At 41.7% G+C, this 20,150-nt stretch overlaps 1 protein-coding gene across 1 annotated transcript in view; it reads right to left on the bottom strand.

Annotated features, from left to right (window-relative positions):
• Nucleotides 1–20,150, bottom strand: part of LPA (lipoprotein, Lp(a)) — a 90,116-nt gene that overhangs the window by 50,294 nt on the left and 19,672 nt on the right. The window contains exons 5-12 of the mRNA XM_011935091.1: nt 19,030–19,189; nt 14,916–15,097; nt 13,481–13,640; nt 9,273–9,454; nt 7,882–8,041; nt 4,816–4,973; nt 3,425–3,584; nt 300–481 (exon numbers count right to left, since the gene is read on the bottom strand). Of these exons, the coding sequence (XP_011790481.1) occupies nt 300–481; nt 3,425–3,584; nt 4,816–4,973; nt 7,882–8,041; nt 9,273–9,454; nt 13,481–13,640; nt 14,916–15,097; nt 19,030–19,189 (1,344 nt within the window). The remainder of the gene's footprint in view (nt 1–299; nt 482–3,424; nt 3,585–4,815; nt 4,974–7,881; nt 8,042–9,272; nt 9,455–13,480; nt 13,641–14,915; nt 15,098–19,029; nt 19,190–20,150) is intronic.

The following is a 20,150-nucleotide window of genomic DNA, read 5'->3' as shown; positions in this document are numbered from 1 at the left end:
AGGATGTTAGAATATCCATCTTGGCTGGGACAGTAATATGATTCATTGATAACAGGGGAGTGGTAAGTCCAGTGCCCTAGAGGGTCTATACCCCTTTTAAAGACACCATCCCTCACATGGCACTCAACATCGCAGCTCTGGTTCCCCCAGAGAAGGCACTGAAGCTTCCTACCCATTGGCTGTCCATGACTTCACCTTCGACTTCCTGTGCAGCACGGACGGCTTCTGCATCACAAAGATTTTGCGACTCTTTTTATCCCAGTGTCTGAGAGTATGGTTGTCTGATGCAGACTTCTTACCTTCTTCAGAAGGAACCTCTGTGCTTGGAACTGGGACCACTGTGGGAGTTGCGAGGACACTTGATTCCATCACCAGACATTGTGTCAGGTTGCAGTACTCCCATCTGACACTGGGATCCATGGTATAACACCAAGGGCGAATCTCAGCATCTGGATTCCTGCAGTAGTTCTTGGTCAGGCCACTGCAAATTCCAAAACAATACAGGTCACCAGAGATTAGAGAAGAAACAACGCCACCTGGCACCCTTTATGTTTTGTTGTAACAAAGTGTTAAGCGAATTTGAAATATTCTCACTAAAAGTCCCAAAACACTCACAAATGGCCCTCAACTTCTAAACAACTGTGAACATTTCAAAGACAGATTATTATTCTTATTGTAACACATTCAAAGTTTATAAGAAAACTGAGAGAAAACATCAATGTGTAAAAGAAAGGATCAGAATACCCTCCTTCCACCTTCAGCCAAACACATTCCTCTGGATTAACCAAGAGGGATTTTGAAGTGTGTCTTGTAGATTGTTTTATGCACATACAAATGTTTCTCTCTCAGGCTTTCTGTATGTCTCTCTATAAAACTGCATGATCTATTCAGTGTTTGATTTGCTGATTTGTTGTTTACCTAAGGAATCCATCCACATGATCTACATTCCTGAATTTATTTACATACAGTTGGTCTCAATATCTGCTTCTCAGCTTTCAGACCTGGAGGATGCTAAGCAATTGTGCCTCTCTCCTGTTACTCCTGATGGTGATGGATATGCTCCCTCCTTGGTCTGTCATCTGTTTAGGCAGACTTTGATCATATGGATCTTTTCAAAGAACCTAACTTTCTATTTCATGGATTTACTCCTTTGTTGGTCTATTTTCTTGTCCACTGAATGTCATTGGTTTGGACTATTTCCTTCCATTCACTTTTCTTGTGTCTTATTTGCTTTTCCTTGCCTACATATGTAAGCTGGGTCTTATTAAGCTGTGGTCTTAGATCAACAACTGTCAAAGCTTTTGTTCATAGGAACCAAGCTTTTTTCTTCTTAGCTTTGAATTGGGGCGATTTAACTATGATGTATCCCAGTAAATCATAGAGTTTTGTTCTTTAAAATTCTATACCTGAGTCATTTAGCTTCTTGACTATGAGTTTCTTGTTTTCTGGATATTTGGCATATTGTGAGCTATCATCACTTCAAGTATAATTTCTGTCACAATATATTTTTCTTCTCCTTCTGTGACTTGCCTAAAACATATATTAAACGTGTGGATTTTTCCTAGATGCCCTTGAGGCTCTGTTGATTAATGGGTTCAGTCTTTGTGTGTGTGTGTGTGTGTGTGTGTGTGTGTGTGTGTTTGTGTGCCTGTCTGTTGGTCTGCCTGTCTGTCCTGTGGTCTGTCTAGCTCCTATTGAATTATTTTCTAGGTCACCTTTCCTACCGTAATATCTAAAGTGATGATAAGGTCATCCAGTGAGTTCTTCATTAGACGTGTACCTTTTCTCAGTTCTTTAATTTTCATTTGGCTTTTCAATTCTTTTCTTTTCTCTTGCTATTCTGCTTTTATTTCTCTCATGGTCAGCTTTTGCTGACATTTTCCTGAAACACAGTTCTCAGAGGTGCATTTTAAATGTTCTCATCAATGTCACTAATTCTATCATCTCTGGGCCTGTTTGTGGTGAGTGATTTTTCTCCCAGTTATGTATCATAGTGAAAGCTTCTTGTGTTTCTATTAAATTTTTAAATACAAGGCATGCAATGGGCCATACAACTGAGCAACTTGTATTTGTCCCTTCCCTCTAAGCAGGGGTTGAGTTTTTGTCTTGTGGAATGCAGTTAATTTACTTGGAGATCATTTGGATCCTTTTAGACTGGCTTGGAAGACGTCACCTTTTAGACTGGCTTGGAAGAAGGATTGCTGGAGTGTTTCTGGAGTCACCTTGATTCTGGAGTCACCTTGATTCTAGGAATAAGATGATCCCAATCCCAAAGTACAGCTTTCTTTGGTCTCTACTGAAAGCCCAAAATGTAGTACTCTGAGTAGTCAGAATTCAAACATCCCCCAGTGCTATGTGAGCTCTGTCATCTCCATTGAGCTCACTGTTCCCCTGCAGTTGTTCTTTCCCAAGTAGCTTTTCTTTATTGTTCTTTCTTTGTGGAAACTCTCCCTGTGCATATGCAACTTTGTGTTTAGCCAAAGACTTGAGGAGACTTCTGTGTGTATTCCCGGAGTTCCTTTCCACCACAAACCCCTTCTCATTCTTAGCCAGCCTAGAACATATCAGCTGCCTGGGGCATCACAGAATCCAGTCTCTCTCCTCAGTCAAACAAGACTACGGTGGTCAACTGGGCTCCATCTGCTTGTCCTGCAATCCAGCACTGTGTCCAGGAAGGAAGACAGGTGAATGATGGAGTTGATCTCCTTTGATTCCCTTTCGCAGTTCTCTCAAGGCTACCATATCTGTTGTCCAACCTGTGAAAATAGTTTTCTCATGTATTTGATAGTCCTTCATGGAGGAAAGGCTGGCATAGCCAGACCTGGGTTTCTGTCCATCTTCCTGAATGTGTAACTCTTCAGCATCTCTACACTTCCTGACTCTCAGCTGCCATCCTACATTTGCTCCTCATGTGCTGGCAACACATAGATTTTCAGATGCCTTGTTCTCACAACCCAGTGTGTTTGTACAGGTTAGAGGAGAAAGTGATTGGAAGATCTCAATGTCAATATAGATGTCCTTCACTTGTTACCCAAGACAAACATGGCAAACATAACCTAGACTCCAGGGCTTGGAGAACAGAATGACAGAATTCCCTGGTTGAACTATTGCACTGGTCTTTAGTGGGCATTGTAGAATGGTGTTATTTCTAAGCACATGATCATGTGTTCTCCTGAGCTTTCTATTCATGAGACCTCACCAACTCCAAGTATCCTCCTGCTTCTGTCAACTATGAGAAAAAAGAGCTGGCCTGACATTTCTCTCCTCTCAGACCCTGTGCCCAAAGCAAGAAGCCGGAGACATTCCATCCAACATTCTGGGTCTGAGAGAAATTTGTTCATAAGAAGTTAGCTGGAAGCATGTCTCTTCCAGGAGAAATTTAAGTGGGCGGTTGTTTCTCTTCAGAGAAAACTCAAAGACGTACCCCTTTGGGTAGTATTCTGTGGTCCTCTGATGCCAGTGTGGTGTCATAGAGGACCAAGACTGACATGTCCTTCCTGTGACAGTGGTGGAGAATGAACCTCGATAACTCTGTCCATCACCATGGTAGCAGTCCTGGACACCGGGACTTTGCTGCATTGGTGCTGAAATTCAAAGAGGAGAAATCAAGCTGAGTAATTTCCAGGACACAGAAGCATGAGAAAAAAATCTATGACAGAAATAGGACAGTCATCTCTGAAAATGACGACCATGCTCTGTTCTATATTAGGAGGCAGATGGACAAGCCAATAACAAAACTCAAAGATCCATAGCATTCTGGAACTTCAATGAGTTTTTAGAAAGATTTTCTTTAAAACCTGGGCACCAAAGGACAGATCAGAGTGCCTATCAGTCAAAATTGTACCCACGTGCATGTTCTTTGGCAAAGATCTCCTCGGGGTGTTCCTGAGAACAAGGCAGGAGACCAGAGTGCCACGCATTGGGCTGTGTAGCTTGTACGTGGTGACTGTCAGTGGGGGCAGACATGAAACCATCACACATTTACCCAGACCACTGATCCTCCAAAGCCAAAGCCTTCAGCTGCTGGAAGATGGGGCAGGAAGCAGTCCTGCATCTAGGACTTGTAGACAAAGACATATTGTCTCTCAGAGAGGGGTACTGGCCAAAATTTTATTCCCTTGGAGGGAAGGCAGGAAATCTTGGGCCCAGGATCCTGCATTGCAACAAAGTAGACATCCACTACTCTTCTTCACAAAGAGCAACATAGATACGTGTTCCATGAGAAGGAGGGGCAAGAATACTAAGAGATCCCTTCCATCAAAGCCTAGATGTGCAGCGCCTGCCTAAGATGAAGGTAGACAGGGAGATGGAGCATTTGCTGGCTATGTGCTGCTACCTAGACCCAGGAGGATATGGAACTAAGTATATTCATATTAGGTTTCTCAAGGTTGACAGACTCAAAAACCACATTCCTCTGAAACTGCAAAGCTGAAGTTTGCAATAAATACTGCCTACTTGAAGAAATACCAGGAAAGGCTCATGATGAGCTTGGTGAATCATCACAAATTTGGCAGGATGTTAGCATATTCATTTTCACTAGGACACTGAAATGATCTGTTGAATAACCAGGGGAGTGGTAAGTTCAGTGCCCTAGAAGGTCTGCACACTTCCTAAAGACACCACCCTGTCACGGAGTGCCAAAAATCACAGCTCTGGTTCCCCCAGAGAAGGCGCTGAGGCTTCCTTCCCAGTGGCTGACCCTGAGTCCACATTCAAATTCTCCTGCAGCATGGAAGGCTTCTATATCACTAAGATTTTGCAACTCTTTTCATCCCAATGTCCAAGGGTGTGGTTGTCTGGCCAGAGACTTCTTACCTTGTTCAGAAACAGCCATGGACGTTGCAAGGACACTTGATTCTGTCACTGGACATTGTGTCAGGTTGCAGTACTCCCATCTGACACTGGGATCCATGGTATAACACCAAGGGCGAATCTCAGCATCTGGATTCCTGCAGTAGTTCCTGGTCAGGCCACTGCAAATTATAAAACAATACAGGTCACCAGAGATGGGAGAAGATACAAGGGCACCAGGCATCCTTTACATTTTGTTGTAACAAAGTGTTAAAAAGTGACTTTAAAATATTCTCCCTAAAGGTCCCATAACAATCACAAATGGTCCTCAACTTCTAAACAACTGTGAACATTTCAAAGACAGATCATTATTCTTATTGTAACACATCCAAAGTTGTCTATACCCTATAAGAAAACTGAGAGACGTACTCAAAGACATACCCATTGATCAATGGGCATCAACGTGTACAAGAAAGGATCAGAATACCCTCCTTCCGCCTTCTGCAAAATACATTCCTTTGGGTTAGCTGACAGATTTTGAAGTATGCCTTGTAGACTGTTGTATGCATATACAAATATTTCTCTGTCTGGCTATCTGTGTGTCTTTCTGTAGAAGTACACAATCTATTCAGTGTCTGGTTTGCTGATTTGTTGTTTACCTAAGGAATCCATCCACATGATCTACATTCATGAATTTATTCTCATACAGTTTTTCTCGGTATCTTCTTGTCAGCTTTCAGACTTGGAGCATGGTATAGCAATGGCTCCTCTCCCCTGTTACTCTTGATGGTGATGATTGTACTCCCTCCTTGGTCTGTCATCTGTTTAGCCAGACTATGGTCAATCACATGGATCTTTTCAAAGAACCAACTTTCTGTTTCATGGATTTACTCCCTTTTTGGTCTATTTTCTTGTTCACTGAATGTCATTGGTTTGGACTATTTCCATCCATCCTCTTTCCTTGTGTCTTATTTGCTTTTCCTTGCCTAGATATTCAAGTTGTGGTCTTAGATCAACTGTCAAAATGTTTGTTCATAGGAACCCCCTCTTTTTTTTTCTTAGCTTTGAAATCAGACAATTTAACTATGATGTACCCCAGTAAATCAGAGTTTTGCTCTTTAAAAATCTGTACCTGAGTCATTGAGCTTCATGACTCTGAGTTTCTCATTTTCTGTATGTTTGGAAATTTGTCAGCCATCACAGCTTCAAGTATAATTTCTGTCACAACATCTTTTTCCTCTCCTTCTGTGACTTGCCTAACACATATATTAAATGTGTGGATGTTTTCCTAGATGTCCTTCAGGCTGTGTTGATTAATTGGTTCAGTCATTGTGTGTATGTGTATTTGTGTCTGTCTTGTGGTTTGTCTAACTTTAATTGAATTATTTTCTCATTCACTTTTCCTACCATAATGTCTAAAGTGATAAGGATAAGGCCATCCAGTGAATTCCTCATTACAGTATACCTTTTCTCAGTTTTTAAACTTCCATTTGGCTCTTCAATTCTTTTTTCTCTGATATTATGCATTCGTTTATCTCATGGTCAGCTCTTGCTGACATTTTCCTGAAATACAGTTCTCAGAGGTGCTTTTGAATGTCCTTGCCAATGCCATATTCCTATTATTTCTGGGTCTATTTGTGTTGAGTGATTTTTCTCCCAGTTATGGATCACAGTGAAAACTTATTTTGGGTCTAGTAAATTTTTAAACGGAAGTTGCACACTGGGGATGTCATATAACTGAGCAACTTGTATTCATTCCTAATACAATGGGGTTGTTGTATTACCTCTAAGGAGGGTTGAGTTTACTTTCTTCTGGAAAGCAGTTAATTTACTTAGAAATCATTTGGATCCTTTTAGACTGGTTTGGAAGAAGAGTTGCTGGAGTGTTTCTGGACTCACCTTGTTTCTAGGAATCTGAAGATCTTAGTCCCAAAGTATGGCTTTCTTTGACCTCTACTGAATGCCCAAGATGTTCATTGAGGTGTCTCTCCTCTGAGTGGTCAGAATTCAAATATCTTCCAGTGTTACATGAGCTCTGGCATCTCCATTGAGCTCACTGTTCCTTTGCAGTTGTTCTTTCCCTGGTAGCTTTTCTTCATTGTTCTGTCTTTGTGAAAACTCTCCCTGTGCATACACAGCTTTGTATTTAGTCAAAGCCTTGAGAAGACTTCTGTGCATATTCTTGGAACTCCTTTCCTCCACAAATCCCTTCTCATTCTTAGCCAGCCTAGAACATGCCAGATGCCTGAAGCATCACAAACTCCAGTCTCTCTCCTCAGTTAAGCAAGACTGCTGTGGTTAGCCGGGCTCCATGTACTTGCCCTCCAAGGGTCTCCAGGAAGGGTGCCAGGGACATGGTATGGTTGATCTCCTTTGATTCCCTTTCTCAATTCTCTCAGGCCTATCATGTCTGTTGTCCCACCTGTGAAAACACTTTTCCCATGTATTTGATAGTCCTTCATGGCAGAAACGTTGACATGGTCAGAACTGGGTTTCTGTCCATCATCCTGCATGTGTAACTCTTCAGAATCTCTAGACTTCCTGACTCTCAGCTGCCTTCCTACTTTTGCTCCTCATGTGCTGGCAACACATAGCTCTTCAGATACCTTGTTCTCAGAACCCAGTGTGTTTGTACAGGTTAGAAGAGAAAGTGATAGGAAGATCTGGATGTTGACGTAGAGATCCTTTACTTGTTGCCCAAGATGAACATGGCTAACACAACCTTCACTTCAGGACTTGGAGATTAGAATGACAGAAATCCCTGGTTGAACTATTGCATTGATCGTTAGTGGGCATTGTGAAATGGTGCTATTTCTAAACACGTGACCATGTGTTCTCCTGAGCTTTCTATTCATGAGACCTCACCACCTTCAAATATCTTCCTGCTTCAGTCAACTATGAGAAAAGAGAGCTGGTCTGACATTTCTCTTCTTTCAGACACTGTGCCTGAAGAAAGAAGCCTGAGACATTCTACCCAGTATTCCAGATCTGAGATAAATTTGTCATAAGAAGTTAGTTGGAAGCATGGCCCTTTCAAGAGAAATGTAAGGGGGGCTGCTGTCTCTCTTTGAAGAAAACTCAAGGACGTACCCATTTGGATAATATTCTGTTGTCCTCTGATGCCAGTGTGGTGTCATAGAGGACCAAGACTGACATGTCCTTCCTGTGACAGTGGTGGAGAATGAGCCTCGATAACTCTGTCCATTACCATGGTAGCAGTCCTGGACCTCGGGACTTTGCTCCGTTGGTGCTGAAATTCAAAGAGGAAGAATCAAGCTGAGTAATTTCTAGAACACAGAAGCAAGAGAAGAAATCTGTGACTGAAACAGGACCATTGTCTCTGAGAAAGACTACCATGCTCTGTTCTGTACTAGCAGGTAGATGGACATACCAATAAAACCCAAAGATTCATAGCATTGTAGAACTTTAATGAGCTCTTAGAAAGATTTCCTTTAAAACATGGGCACCAAAGGAAAGATCAGAGTGCCTGTTAGTCAAAACTGCACTCATGTGCATGCTCTTTAGCATAGACATCTTCTGGGTGTTCCTGAGAATAAGGCAGGAGACCAGACTGCTATGCATCATGCTGTGCAGGCTGTAGGTGGTGATTGACTGTCAGTGGGGGCAAACATGAAACCATTACACATTTCCCTAGACTGCTGATCCTCCAGAGCCAAAGCCTTCAGCTTCTTGAAGATGGGGCAGGAAGCAGTCCTGCATCTAGAACTTGTAGGCAAAGATACATTGTCTCTCAGAGAGGGGTACTGGCCAAAATTTTATTCCCTTGGAGGGAGGGGGTATCTTTGGCCCAGGATTCTGCATTGCAACAAAGTAGACATCCGCTACTCTTCTTTTCAAAGATCAACACAGACACATGTTCCATGAGAAGGAGAGGCAAGAACACTGAGCGATCCCGCCCATCAAAGCCTAGTTGTGCAGGACCTGCATAAGATGGAGGTAGGCCAGAACAATGGAGCATTTGTTGGCTATGTACTTCTACCTGGACCCAGAAGTATATGGAACTAAGAAAAGTCTTATTAGGTACCTCAAGGATGACAGACTCAAAAACCACATTCCTCCGAAACTGCAAAGCCGAAGATACGATGAACACTGCCTACTTGAAGAAATATCAGGAAAGGCTTATCATGAGCTTGGTAAGTCTTCACAAATTTGGCAAAATGTTAGAATATCCTTCTGGCTATGATACTAAAATGATCTGATGAATAACAAGGGGAGTGGTAAGTCCAGTGCCCTAGAGGGTCTGCACCCTTCCTAAAGACACCACCCTCTCACAGGGTGTTAAACATCACAGCTCTGGTTCTCCCAGAGAAGGCGCTGAGTGTTCCTTCCCAGTGGCTGACCCTGAGTCCACATTCTACTTGGAATTGTGTGAGTATAGAAGGCTTCTATATCACTAATATTTTGCAACTCTTTTCATCCCAACGTCCTAGGGTGTGGTTGTATGGCCACAGACTTCCTACCTTCTTCAGAAGAAGCCTCTGTGTTTGGATCTGGGACCACTGTGAGAGTTGCAAGGACACTTGATTCTATCATCAGGCATTGTGTCAGGTTGCAGTACTCCCACCTGACACTGGGATCCATGGTGTAACACCAAGGGCGAATCTCAGCATCTGGATTCCTGCAGTAGTTCCTGGTCAGGCCACTGCAAATTACAAAACAATACAGGTCATCAGAGATGGGAGAAGATACAGAGGCATCCAGTATGCTCTAAGTTTTGCTGTAACAAAGTGTAAAAAAGCGACTTTGAAATATTTTCACTAAAGGTCCCATAGTATGCACAAATGGTCCTCAACTTCTAAACAACTGTGAACATCTCAAAGACAAATTATCACTCATATTGTAACACATTCAAAGTCGTCTGTGCTCTATAAGAAAACTGAGAGTAAACATCAATGTGTACAAGAGAGGATCAGAATACCCTCCTTCCACCTTCTGCGAAATACGTTCCTCCAGATTAACTGAGATTGATTTTGAAGTGTGTCTTGTACACTGTTTTATGCACGTACAAATATTTCTCTGTCAGCCTCTCTGTATGTCTCTCTATAGGACTACACAATCTATTCAGCATCTGGTTTGCTGATTTGTTGTCTTCCTCAGGAATTGGTCCACATGATTAATGTTCCTGAATTTATTCACCTACAGCTGTTCTCAAAATCTTCTTTTCAGCTTTCAGACCTGGAAGATGCTATACCAATGGCGCCTCTCCCCTGTTACTCCAGGTGGTAATAGTTGTATGCCCTCATTGGTCTGTCATTTGTTTAGCCAGACTGTGGTCAATCATATGGATCTTTTCAAAGAATCAACTTTATGTTTCATGGGTTTACTCCCTTGTTGGTCTCTTTTCTTGTTCATTGAATATCATTGGTTTGGACTACTTCTTTCCATCAGCTTTCCTTGACTCTTATTTGCTTCTTCCTTCCTTCCTTCCTTCCTTCCTTCTTTCCTTCCTTCCTTCCTTCCTTTCTTTCTTTCCTTTCCTTTCCTCTTTCTTTCTTTCTTTCCTTCCTTCCTTCCTCTTTCTTCCTTCCTTCCTTCCTTCCTTCCTTCCTTCCTTCCTTCCTTTCTTTCTTTCTTTCTTTCTTTCTTTCTTTCTTTCTTTCTTTCTTTCTTTCTTTTCTTTCTTTCTTTTCTTTCTTTCATCTAGATATTTCAGCTGTGGTCTTAGATCAACAACTGTCAAAGTCTTTGTTCATAGGGGATTCCAAAGAGCTTTTCTTTTTCAAAACACAAGATGAATATTGTATGAGAAACCAACACTGAGAATTTTTTAACACTCAAAGTCAACAATCGCCCATTTTCTTAGCCATCAGAGACATGATGCCATTACATACTATGTAACCACTGGAAAACTCCACTCTTCTTTTGTTGGAAAATGAAAGTAAAAAGGGTCAATAGCATCTTACTTTTGACATAGCAAAGTCTTTTAACCTCATGGACTATCTCTGAAGGTACTCAAAGGTCTTCAGGTTTCTCTAGACTATACTTGGAGAATTGCAGTTTGAAATCTTGATTTGTACATGTTTCTGTTTTTCCCTAAGAACATCTAAAGTTATGTAAAAGCCTAAAGACATTCACTGCATCTCCTAAGTTTGGATAGACTGTGTTATATTCTTACTCAGTTCAAAGCTTTTCTAAATTCCTTAGTGACTTCTTCTTTGTCCCAAAGAGTATTTTGAAATGCACCATATGACTCCCAAATATTTGAGAAGACAGCAAACTTTTCATTATTCTTATCTCACTTTATTCTGTTGTGTTCAGGGACACACTCTCTATGACTTTAATTCTTTCAAATCTATGGAGACTTGCTGGAAGGCCATGTGTACAGTATACCTCAGTGAATGCTCCATGCACACTTTAACATGTATTCTGTAGTTTGGTATAGTGTTAAATAGGTCGATGTTTTTATTAAGAACAAAGATATTATGTCTAATTTTTTGTATATTTGTTCTAGCCTGTTGTGTTTGGGAAAGATTTATAACCATAGTGAGAGAATCAAGGAAATCTCTAACTCAGAGTGTGGGCTTGTCTATTTCTCTCTTTAGTTGTGTCAGTTTTTCAATCATATATCACAAAAGCTCTTATTAGGGTAAAACACATTGAGCATTGCTATGTATTCCTCTGTGTGTGCACATGCACCAGTGTGTGTGTGTATGTGTGCAGCTATTTCTGTAGATTCTATTGGATTATTTTTCAGTTAATTCTTTCTCTGGAAACAACTCACCTGATGGGGAGACCACCCAGTGAGTATTTCATTTAAGATATACCTTTTAATAGTTCTTTAATTTGATTTGACTCTTTTATCCTTTTACTTTCCCTGGATATGATATCGGTTACGTTCCATATTTATGTCTTCTTAAATCCGGAAATGCAGTTATCATACCAATATGCCAAATTCTCATGCCATTTAAATCATTTCTATCATTCCTGGGTCTGCTTTTATTGACTGATTATTTTCCTGGTTATGGTTCACACTAAATGCTTTTTTATGTGTAGTAAAGTTATAAATTTAGGACTCACACTGTGGATATTGCATAGCTCAGCAACTTAACTTTGTTGTTGTTCACCTGTAAAGATGGTTGAGTTTTCTTCTAGAGGGCAGTTAATTGACTAGGACACCATTTTAATGTTTGGAGATTTGCTTTTCAACTTTGCTAGGATTTTTCTGGAACCACCTTTATTCAAGGAACATACAAATTCTACTCATAAAGTCTGACTTTTCTGAGGTCTCCACTGAATGCCCAAGGTTTTCAGTGAGGTCTCTTCTCTCTGGCTGGTCAAAACTCCAATATTCCAGAGTGCTATGTGAGCTGTGTCGCCTTTATCAAGCTCACTGTTCCCTTGTAGTTGTGGTTCCTCAATAGATGTTTTTTTGCCATATTTTCTTGTGAAAAATCTCCTATGAAGTGCTGCTTTATGTTTAGTCTAACACTTGAGGAGACTTCTATGCCTGGAGCTCCTTTCCTCCACAAATCCGTTCTTACTCTTAGCACAGCTAGAAAATCCTAAGTAACTGAGTAATCCCAAAGTCCAATCACTCTCCTCCATTCAGCAACATGGCTACAGTCAGCTTGGGCTCCATCTCCTTGCTCTTCAGTGCAGGAATGGTCTCCTTGAAGAAAGTCAAGGCATTGATGGGTCGATCTCATTTTCTCCCTCTCGCAATACTCTTAGTCCTCTAGCATCTATTGTTCAACATGTGGAAACCGTTTTGCCATGTCTTTGGTAGTCACTTATGGCCGAAAGACTGGCCATAGAGTGGTCAGATCACAGCTTCTGTCCATCTACTTGCCCCTTTTACTTTTCAGCATCGCCCCTTTGCTGACTCTCATCTGCTTTCCTGCCTTTGTTCTTCTCCTCCAGGCAACCCTATCCCTTCAGATCACTGGTGCTCAGGACCAAGCGTGTTTGTACCCATTGAAAAAGATGTGGTTAGAAAAAAGTTTGCCACTCCATAGATGTTCACATATCAATTCCCTGTGACCCAAGATGCAAAAGGCCAACACAACATTCACTTCAGGGACTAGATCTTAGAATGATAGAATTCCAAGGTGAAAGGTTGCATTAACCCTCAGCCAATGTTGTAGAAGGGTACTCTAACTCTGTGGTCATTTGTCATCCTGACTGTTTTATTAATAAGATCGCCTCACCTCCATATATCCTCCTGCTTCCATAAAACTAGGAGGAAGGAGAGCCAGCTTAAACAATGTCTTCTCGGCTGGGTGTGGTGGCTCATGCCTGTAATACCAGCACTTTGGGAGGTCAAGGCTGGTGGATCACGAGATCAGGAGATTGATATCATCCGAGCTAGAACAGTGAAACCCTGTCTCTACTAAAACTACAAAAAATTAGCCGGGTGTGGTGGCAGGCACCTGTAGTCCCAGCTGCTAGAGAGGCTGAGGCAGGAGAACGGTGTGAACTCAGGAGGTGGAGCTCACAGTGAGCCGAGATCGTGCCACAGCACTCCAGCCTGGGCAACAGAGCGAGACTCTGTCTCAAAAATAAATAAATAAATAAAATAAAAAGTCTTCTCTAGGAACTTTCGCTCACAAGCAATGTTCCTCTACATCTGAGCCAAGTTGAGTCCTGAGCGGTCACCTTACAGCATGACTCTTCTAACAGAAAATTCCATTGGCCCTTCCTTCGCTTATGGTAAAGAACAGAGACCTACGCATTTGGATAGTTTTTTGGGGTCCGACTATGCTGGTGTGGTGTCATAGATGACCAAGCTTGGCAAGTTCTTCCTGTAACAGTGGTGGAGTGTGTGCCTCGGTAACTCTGTCCATAATGATAGTAGCACTCCTGTGCCCCGGGGGTTTCCTCAGTCAGTTCTGAAATTAAAACAGAAGATATCAAGCCTAGTATTTCCTAGAACAGAAAAATACATGAAGTCGTTTATGACATAAACCAGAAAGCAGTCTCTGAGATTTACAGCCATTCTCTATTCCTTATTAATAGGCAAATTGACATGAGAAAACACACACACACAAACAAACAAACAAACATGAAAGCAAGAGATGCCTACCATTCTGGAACTGTAGTAAGTTCTTAGAAATATTTCACGTAAAACTTAGTGGAAAAGAAATATTAGATTGCTTCTCATTGGAAACTCCACTAACATGCAAGCTCATTTCTAGGGATCTCTACAGAGTGTTCATGAGGACATGGAACAGCAGAGAAGAAAGGGTGATGCATTTGGCAAAGCTGAAAAGCAGATCTCCAAGCATTAAAATGATTTTTTGGGGAGGAGGCAATGACACATACAAGAACCTTGTATGTGTCCCTGGATCATTGCTCAAAAAAGAAAAGCATTAAACTCCTGGTGATGGGACAGACAACAGTCCTGCAGCTAAAACTGCAGGCAACAACACTTCACTTCTCAGGGATGAGTGGAGGCCAAAAGCTTATCACCTTGGATAAGATAGGGGATCCTCTCACGACCAGCATAATGCATTGCAATAAAGCAAAAGTCTACTACTCTTTCTCTTCAGACCCCCCGCAGGTACAAGTTCCATCAGAAAGAGGCAAAAGAACACTAAAAAATCACTCCCTTCAAAGCTAAGAACTGCACAACCTGCCTTGGACTGAAAAGGACCTGAAAGATAGAGCATTGGGAGCTCACGTACTGCTCCATAGACCCAGGGAGATATGGAATTAATGCAGCCCTGTTAGGTTTCTCAAGGATAACACGATCAAGAGCCACATTTCTCAGAATCTACAATGCTGATGATTGCACTGAACGCTGTCTACTTGAAGAAATGCCTGGGAAACTTTACTGGCTTGGAAAGACACACACATCTGACAGCATATTACAATAAGAATTTTGTCTAGGACACTGAGATAGTCCCTTTTACAGTGAGGGGAGTAGTGAAGTCGAGCACCCAGAATAGTTTGCACCCATCCTAAAGACACAGCTCACACAGGTTGCACCAAAAATCACACCTCTGGCTCCCCCAGAGAGCGCACTAAGCCTTCCTCCCACATGGCAGACTCAGAACCAACACATGAGAACCAGTGTAGCACTGAAGGCTTGTGCATCAGTGGGGGTTTCCTTGGCTTTTCATCTCAGCATCCAAGTACATAAATGTCTGGCCACAGCTTCTTACCTTGTTCAAAAAAAGCCTCTGGGCTTGGAACCGGAAAAATATTTGGAGGCACGACAGCAGTCCCTTCTGCATCTGAGCATCGTGTCAGGTTGCAGTACTCCCACCTGACACTCGGATCCGTCGTATAACACCAAGGGGCTGCCACAGGATCTGGGTTTCGGCAGTAGTTCTTGACCAAGCCACTGGAAATTCCAAAAGAATACACATCACAAAAAAATGGGTCAATATGCAGGAACACTACATATTTTGCTACAACAAGGTCATAACTGGTGCCTTTGAAATATTCCCAATAGAGATAACATACAATTGCCACAAGGACAAATTGCTCTCAATCTCTAATCCTCTCTGCACATTTCTCAGACTTAATAGATAATCACTTTTTTAAAGAAAAAAAAATCTAATGTAGCACACGCTTCCTAGAAACACTGAGATAATACATACATGTGACCAAAAAGGGATCACAGTATCCTCCTTCTGCCTTCTGCCCAAGCCATCTCTCTGGAAAAACTGGTATGGAATATGACCTGTGTATTCTGGAATTGGTATTGCATACAAAAGTATCTCTATCTGTCTAGCTCTCCATATCTCTCTGTGTAGGACTTCATATAGTGATGTGTGAGTTGGAACTAACATATAGTTCTCCAGAGAAAAAATGGCATCCAAGATGATATCCTTCCCAGGCCAGCGGTCTCACTCTGTACTCAAAATGTAGCCAAAAGGCTCTACCTTTAGCATGTTAAACCATTGCAAAAAGAGTATTACTGTCTGTCGATACTGTATCAGGTGGATCAAGTCGGTTTGTTTCTGCAAGACTTCTCAAAGCTTCCCTGGAAACCTAGCTTTCAGGAAGGATGCAGTATCTCTAGGATGGGTTCCTGGTCATGACTTCCTCTCCTGCCCTCAGTCCATCCTCTGCTGGCCACAGCAATTCCAGGACTGAGGGAATAGGGGATGAGTTGAAAGAACAGTGGGACTTATGGCATAAAGGGAGGCAGCTGAGTAGACTATGAGGTCTGAAGAGGTCGGGCAGCCTTGGAGGACCCCAGGTGGGGAAATCTCAGAGCATTCACTCCCCCTTATGCCTCCTAGGAACATTGCTCCAACCTCTCAGAATCCTCTCATTCATGACCTGTGGTTGCCTGGGAAAACGGGAAATGTGTTATGGGCCATGAGGATCCAACACTGTCTCTCTAGAGACTCCACATGTGACCTAGTCTTAAGCACAGACCCTCCATTCCAGGAAGCTGGTTCAATGAGCAACAGGATGGGCTCAGAGCTTGAGCACTTGAAAGACTTCTTTTCTTCCTTGGCTTCCCTCTTTTGGATACATGGAAAATTCTTATTATACAATATCCTTCAGAATTTACCATTTTGTGATTGCTTTAGGATTTACAATATCCCTTTGGGCCTGCAAATTCAACCTTTCATTAATATTATATACCATCATGGATAAGGTAAGAAACTTACAATGGTACACTTCCAATTATTCCCTACATGATTTATGCTATATGTTCAAATTTTTACCTCTACATATGCTAAAGTTAAATATATTGCTATCATCTTGCTTCAAGTAGTCAACTCTCATTTAAAAAGATACAGAAGTTTGATCAATAAAATATTTTGCATTTACATCTACATTTGCCATTTGCTGGGTTCTTCATTACGTGGTCTGCAGAAAGCTCCCCTCTTGTACTATTCTTCTTCTAGCTAATTTTCATTGGGTAACATCTCCTGTTACACGAGCCTGCTGATTCCAAATTATTAGTTTTTGGTTTTTTTTATTTGGGACAGTGCACAATACACATTTATCCAACACGGATGATCTTCGAGGCATTTTATTGCTGGATATAGCATTCTTGGTTGATTTCTTCTTTTTCTAGTTTATCATTTTAACGATATTCCCTGTTATCTGGGTTCCAGTGTTTCTGATGAGAACACATTAGCAATTTGCATCACTGTTCTTCTATCAAGACACAGCTCTTTTTCCTCTGGTTTCTCATTAGATGTTTCCTGTTATCATATCTTTGCCTTCTGACCATCGAACTGTGATGTACAAAAGTGCATTATAGTTTTTTTTTTAACTCCCTATCTGATTCATTCACTTCTTGAATCTGTGATTTTTAAGTATTCTTCATATTTGAAAAGTTTTCAGCTATCCTTGCTTCCAGTATTTGTTTCTGTTCCAATCTCTCCTTCCTCTCCTTCTGTGACTTCCTACCCACATGCAGGAAATCTTTTTATATTTTCCCACATGTCTGTGAGGATCAGTTGATTTCATTACTTTTTAGTATTTGTGGAGGTGCATGTGTGTATGTGTGTGTGTGCATGTTTCTAAGCCTGTGCATGTGTGGGTATGTGTGTATGTGTGTGTGTGTGTCATGTGTGTATGTGTAGCTGGTTCTGTAGGTGGTATAAAATTGTTTTTCAGTTAGTTTTTACTTCTGAAATATCTCACTTGATCAGGTGGCCATACGGTAATTTTTTCATTCAAGACATACTGTTTTTATACTAGTTCTTTAATTTGATTTAGTTCTTCTATACTGTTACTGTCTCTTGATATGATATCTGCTTCATTCCATATTCAAGCTTTCTTTAATCCTAAAACTCAGTTATCATACTGATATGTCAACTTTTTTGCCATTCTAATCATTTCTGTCATTTCTAGGTCTATTTGTATTGGCTGATTTTTCTCCTGGTCATGATTCACACTAAAAGCTTCTCTATGTGTAGTCAAGTTTTAAATTTAGAACTCACACTGTGAACACCACATAGCTGAGCCACTTGACTTTGTTGTTTACCTGTAAACAGGATTGAGTTTTCCTCTCCTGGCAGTTAATTGACTCGGAAACCATTTTAATGCTCGGAGACTTGCTTTTCAGCTTTGCTAGCGTTTGTCTGGAGCTGCCTTTGTTCTAGGAATTTACTAATTCTACTCCTAAAGTATGACTTTTTGGAGTCTCTACTGTATTCCCAAGAGGTTCAGTGAGGTCTCTCCTCCAGCTAGTCAGAACTCTAATAGCCCAGAATGCTGTGAGAGCTCTGTCCTCTTCATTGAGCTCACTGTTCAATTGCAGTTGCTGTTCCTCAGGATATATTCTTTCTCTACTTTCTTATGGAACCTTTTTCTGTGCACATGCAGCATCATGTTTAGCCAAAGATTCGAGGAGACTACTATGTGCGCCCCTCGAGCTCCTTTCATCCACAAATCCATTCTCATTCTCAGTAGGCCTATAAAATCCTAGCTATGAGAGTAGGCCCAAATTCCAATCTTTCTCCTGCATTCAGCAAGATGGCTACAGTCCATTTGGGCTCCATCACCTTGCTCTTCAGTGCATGAAGGGCCTCCAGAAAGAGAGCCAATGCATCTATGGAAGTGATTTCACTGTTCCCCCCTCACTATTCTTTTGGTCCACTACTGTCTGTTTTCCAACATGTAGAAACAATTTGTCCATGTCTTTGCTAGTCACTTATGGCCAAAAGACTGGCCATGGGTTGGTCAGACCTAGGCTTCTGTGCATCTATCCACCACTTTTATATTCCAGCATCTCTCTCTTTGCTGACTCTCATCTACATTCCTGCCATTTCTATTCTCTTTCTAACAACCAGTATCGCTTCAGACCACTGGTGGTGAGAACTGACAGTGTTTCTACATATTGAAGAAGACGTAGATATAGAAAGAGATAGATTCACCTCTCCATAGATATACATATATACTTTCCTTGTAAGCCAAAACAGAAAAGCCCAACAGAACCTTCACTTCAGGAATTGCAGGTTAGTTTAACAGAATTCCCATGAGAAAAGGCTGCAGAGAACCTTAGTGGGTGTTGTGGAAGGTTACTCTAAGAGTTTCATGGGTGGCATCTTGACTTTTTCTAAATGTGATATCTTCACCTCCAGAAAACTTTCCACTCATCTAAACTAGGAGGAAGGAGAGCCAGATTAACATTTGTCATCTCTTAGGCACTTTGCTCAAAAAAAATATTCCACAGACATTTTCCTAAGCACAATTCATCTGAGAAAATTTCAGATCGGAACACGAAGCTGGAAGCATGAAACTACTAATAGAAATTTCTACTGGCCCTTCGTTAACTTATGGTAAAGAAAAAAGACATACGCATTTGGGTAGTATTCTGGGGTCCGACTATGCGAGTGCGGTGTCATAGATAACCAAGCTTGGCAGGTTCTTCCTGTGACAGTGGTGAAGTATGTGCCCCGATAACTCTGTCCATTACCGTGGTAGCACCCTTGCACCCCAGGCATTTGCTCAGTCGGTACTGAAAGGAAAACAGAAGAAATCAACCTGAGTATCTCTAAGAAGAGAGAAACATGTGAAGTCATTTTTCACAAAAACAGAGAGGAGTCTATGAGAACTATGACCCTACCCATTTTCTTATGCGTAGGCTGAAGGATGTGAGAAAATCAACCAACAAACCAACACTAAAGCAACGGCCTTCTACCATTCTAGAAACATAGTAAGTTCTTGGAAATATTTCGCTTGAAACCTTAGAGAAACAGAATAGATCAGAATGCTTCTCATTGGAAAGTGTGCTCACAACCAAGCAGCTTTCTAGGAAACTCTACTGAATGTTCATGAGGAAGATGGGGCAGGATCGAGCATGGGGCAATGCATTTGGCAGTGTGGGCTGCAGGTGATGATCGGCTGTCAGGGGCAGAGGGAGGGACAGACATGGAAATTTGCATGTTTCCCTAGACCGTTCTTCATGAAAGCCAAGGCCTTTGGCTTCCGGGTCGTGGGGCAGAAAACGGTCCTCTCTATCTGACCGAAGGCAAAGACACTTTGCTTCTCAGGGATGTGTGCAGGCCAAAAGCTTATTCCTTTGGAGGAGAGAGGGAATCCTCTCGTGCCCCGCATCCTGAATTGCAATAAAAGAGAAGTCTACTACTCTTTCTCTCTAGACCCCTCCAAGGCACAAGTGCCATCAGAAAGAGATTGAAGAACACTGAGAAATCACTCCGTTCAAGGCCTAGGGCTGCAGAGCCTTAGAGCATTGGGTGCTCATGTAGTGCTCCATAGACCCAGGGCGATATGGAATTAAGGAAGCCCTGTTAGGTTTCTCGAGGGTGACAGGATCCAGAGTCGATTTTTCTCGGAATCTGCAATGCTGAAGATTGCACCGAATGCTGACTACTTGAAGAAATCCCAGGAAAAGCTTCCTGGCTTGGAAAGCGTCACACACCTCAGAGCATGTCATAATAAAACTGTTGGCTAAGATA

Source organism: Colobus angolensis, unplaced genomic scaffold, assembly GCF_000951035.1.
Source record: "Colobus angolensis palliatus isolate OR3802 unplaced genomic scaffold, Cang.pa_1.0 Scaffold14, whole genome shotgun sequence".
Taxonomy (NCBI): domain Eukaryota; kingdom Metazoa; phylum Chordata; class Mammalia; order Primates; family Cercopithecidae; genus Colobus; species Colobus angolensis.
The sequence above is the reverse complement of the archived record's forward strand: the minus strand, read 5'-3'. Positions and strand labels throughout refer to the sequence as shown.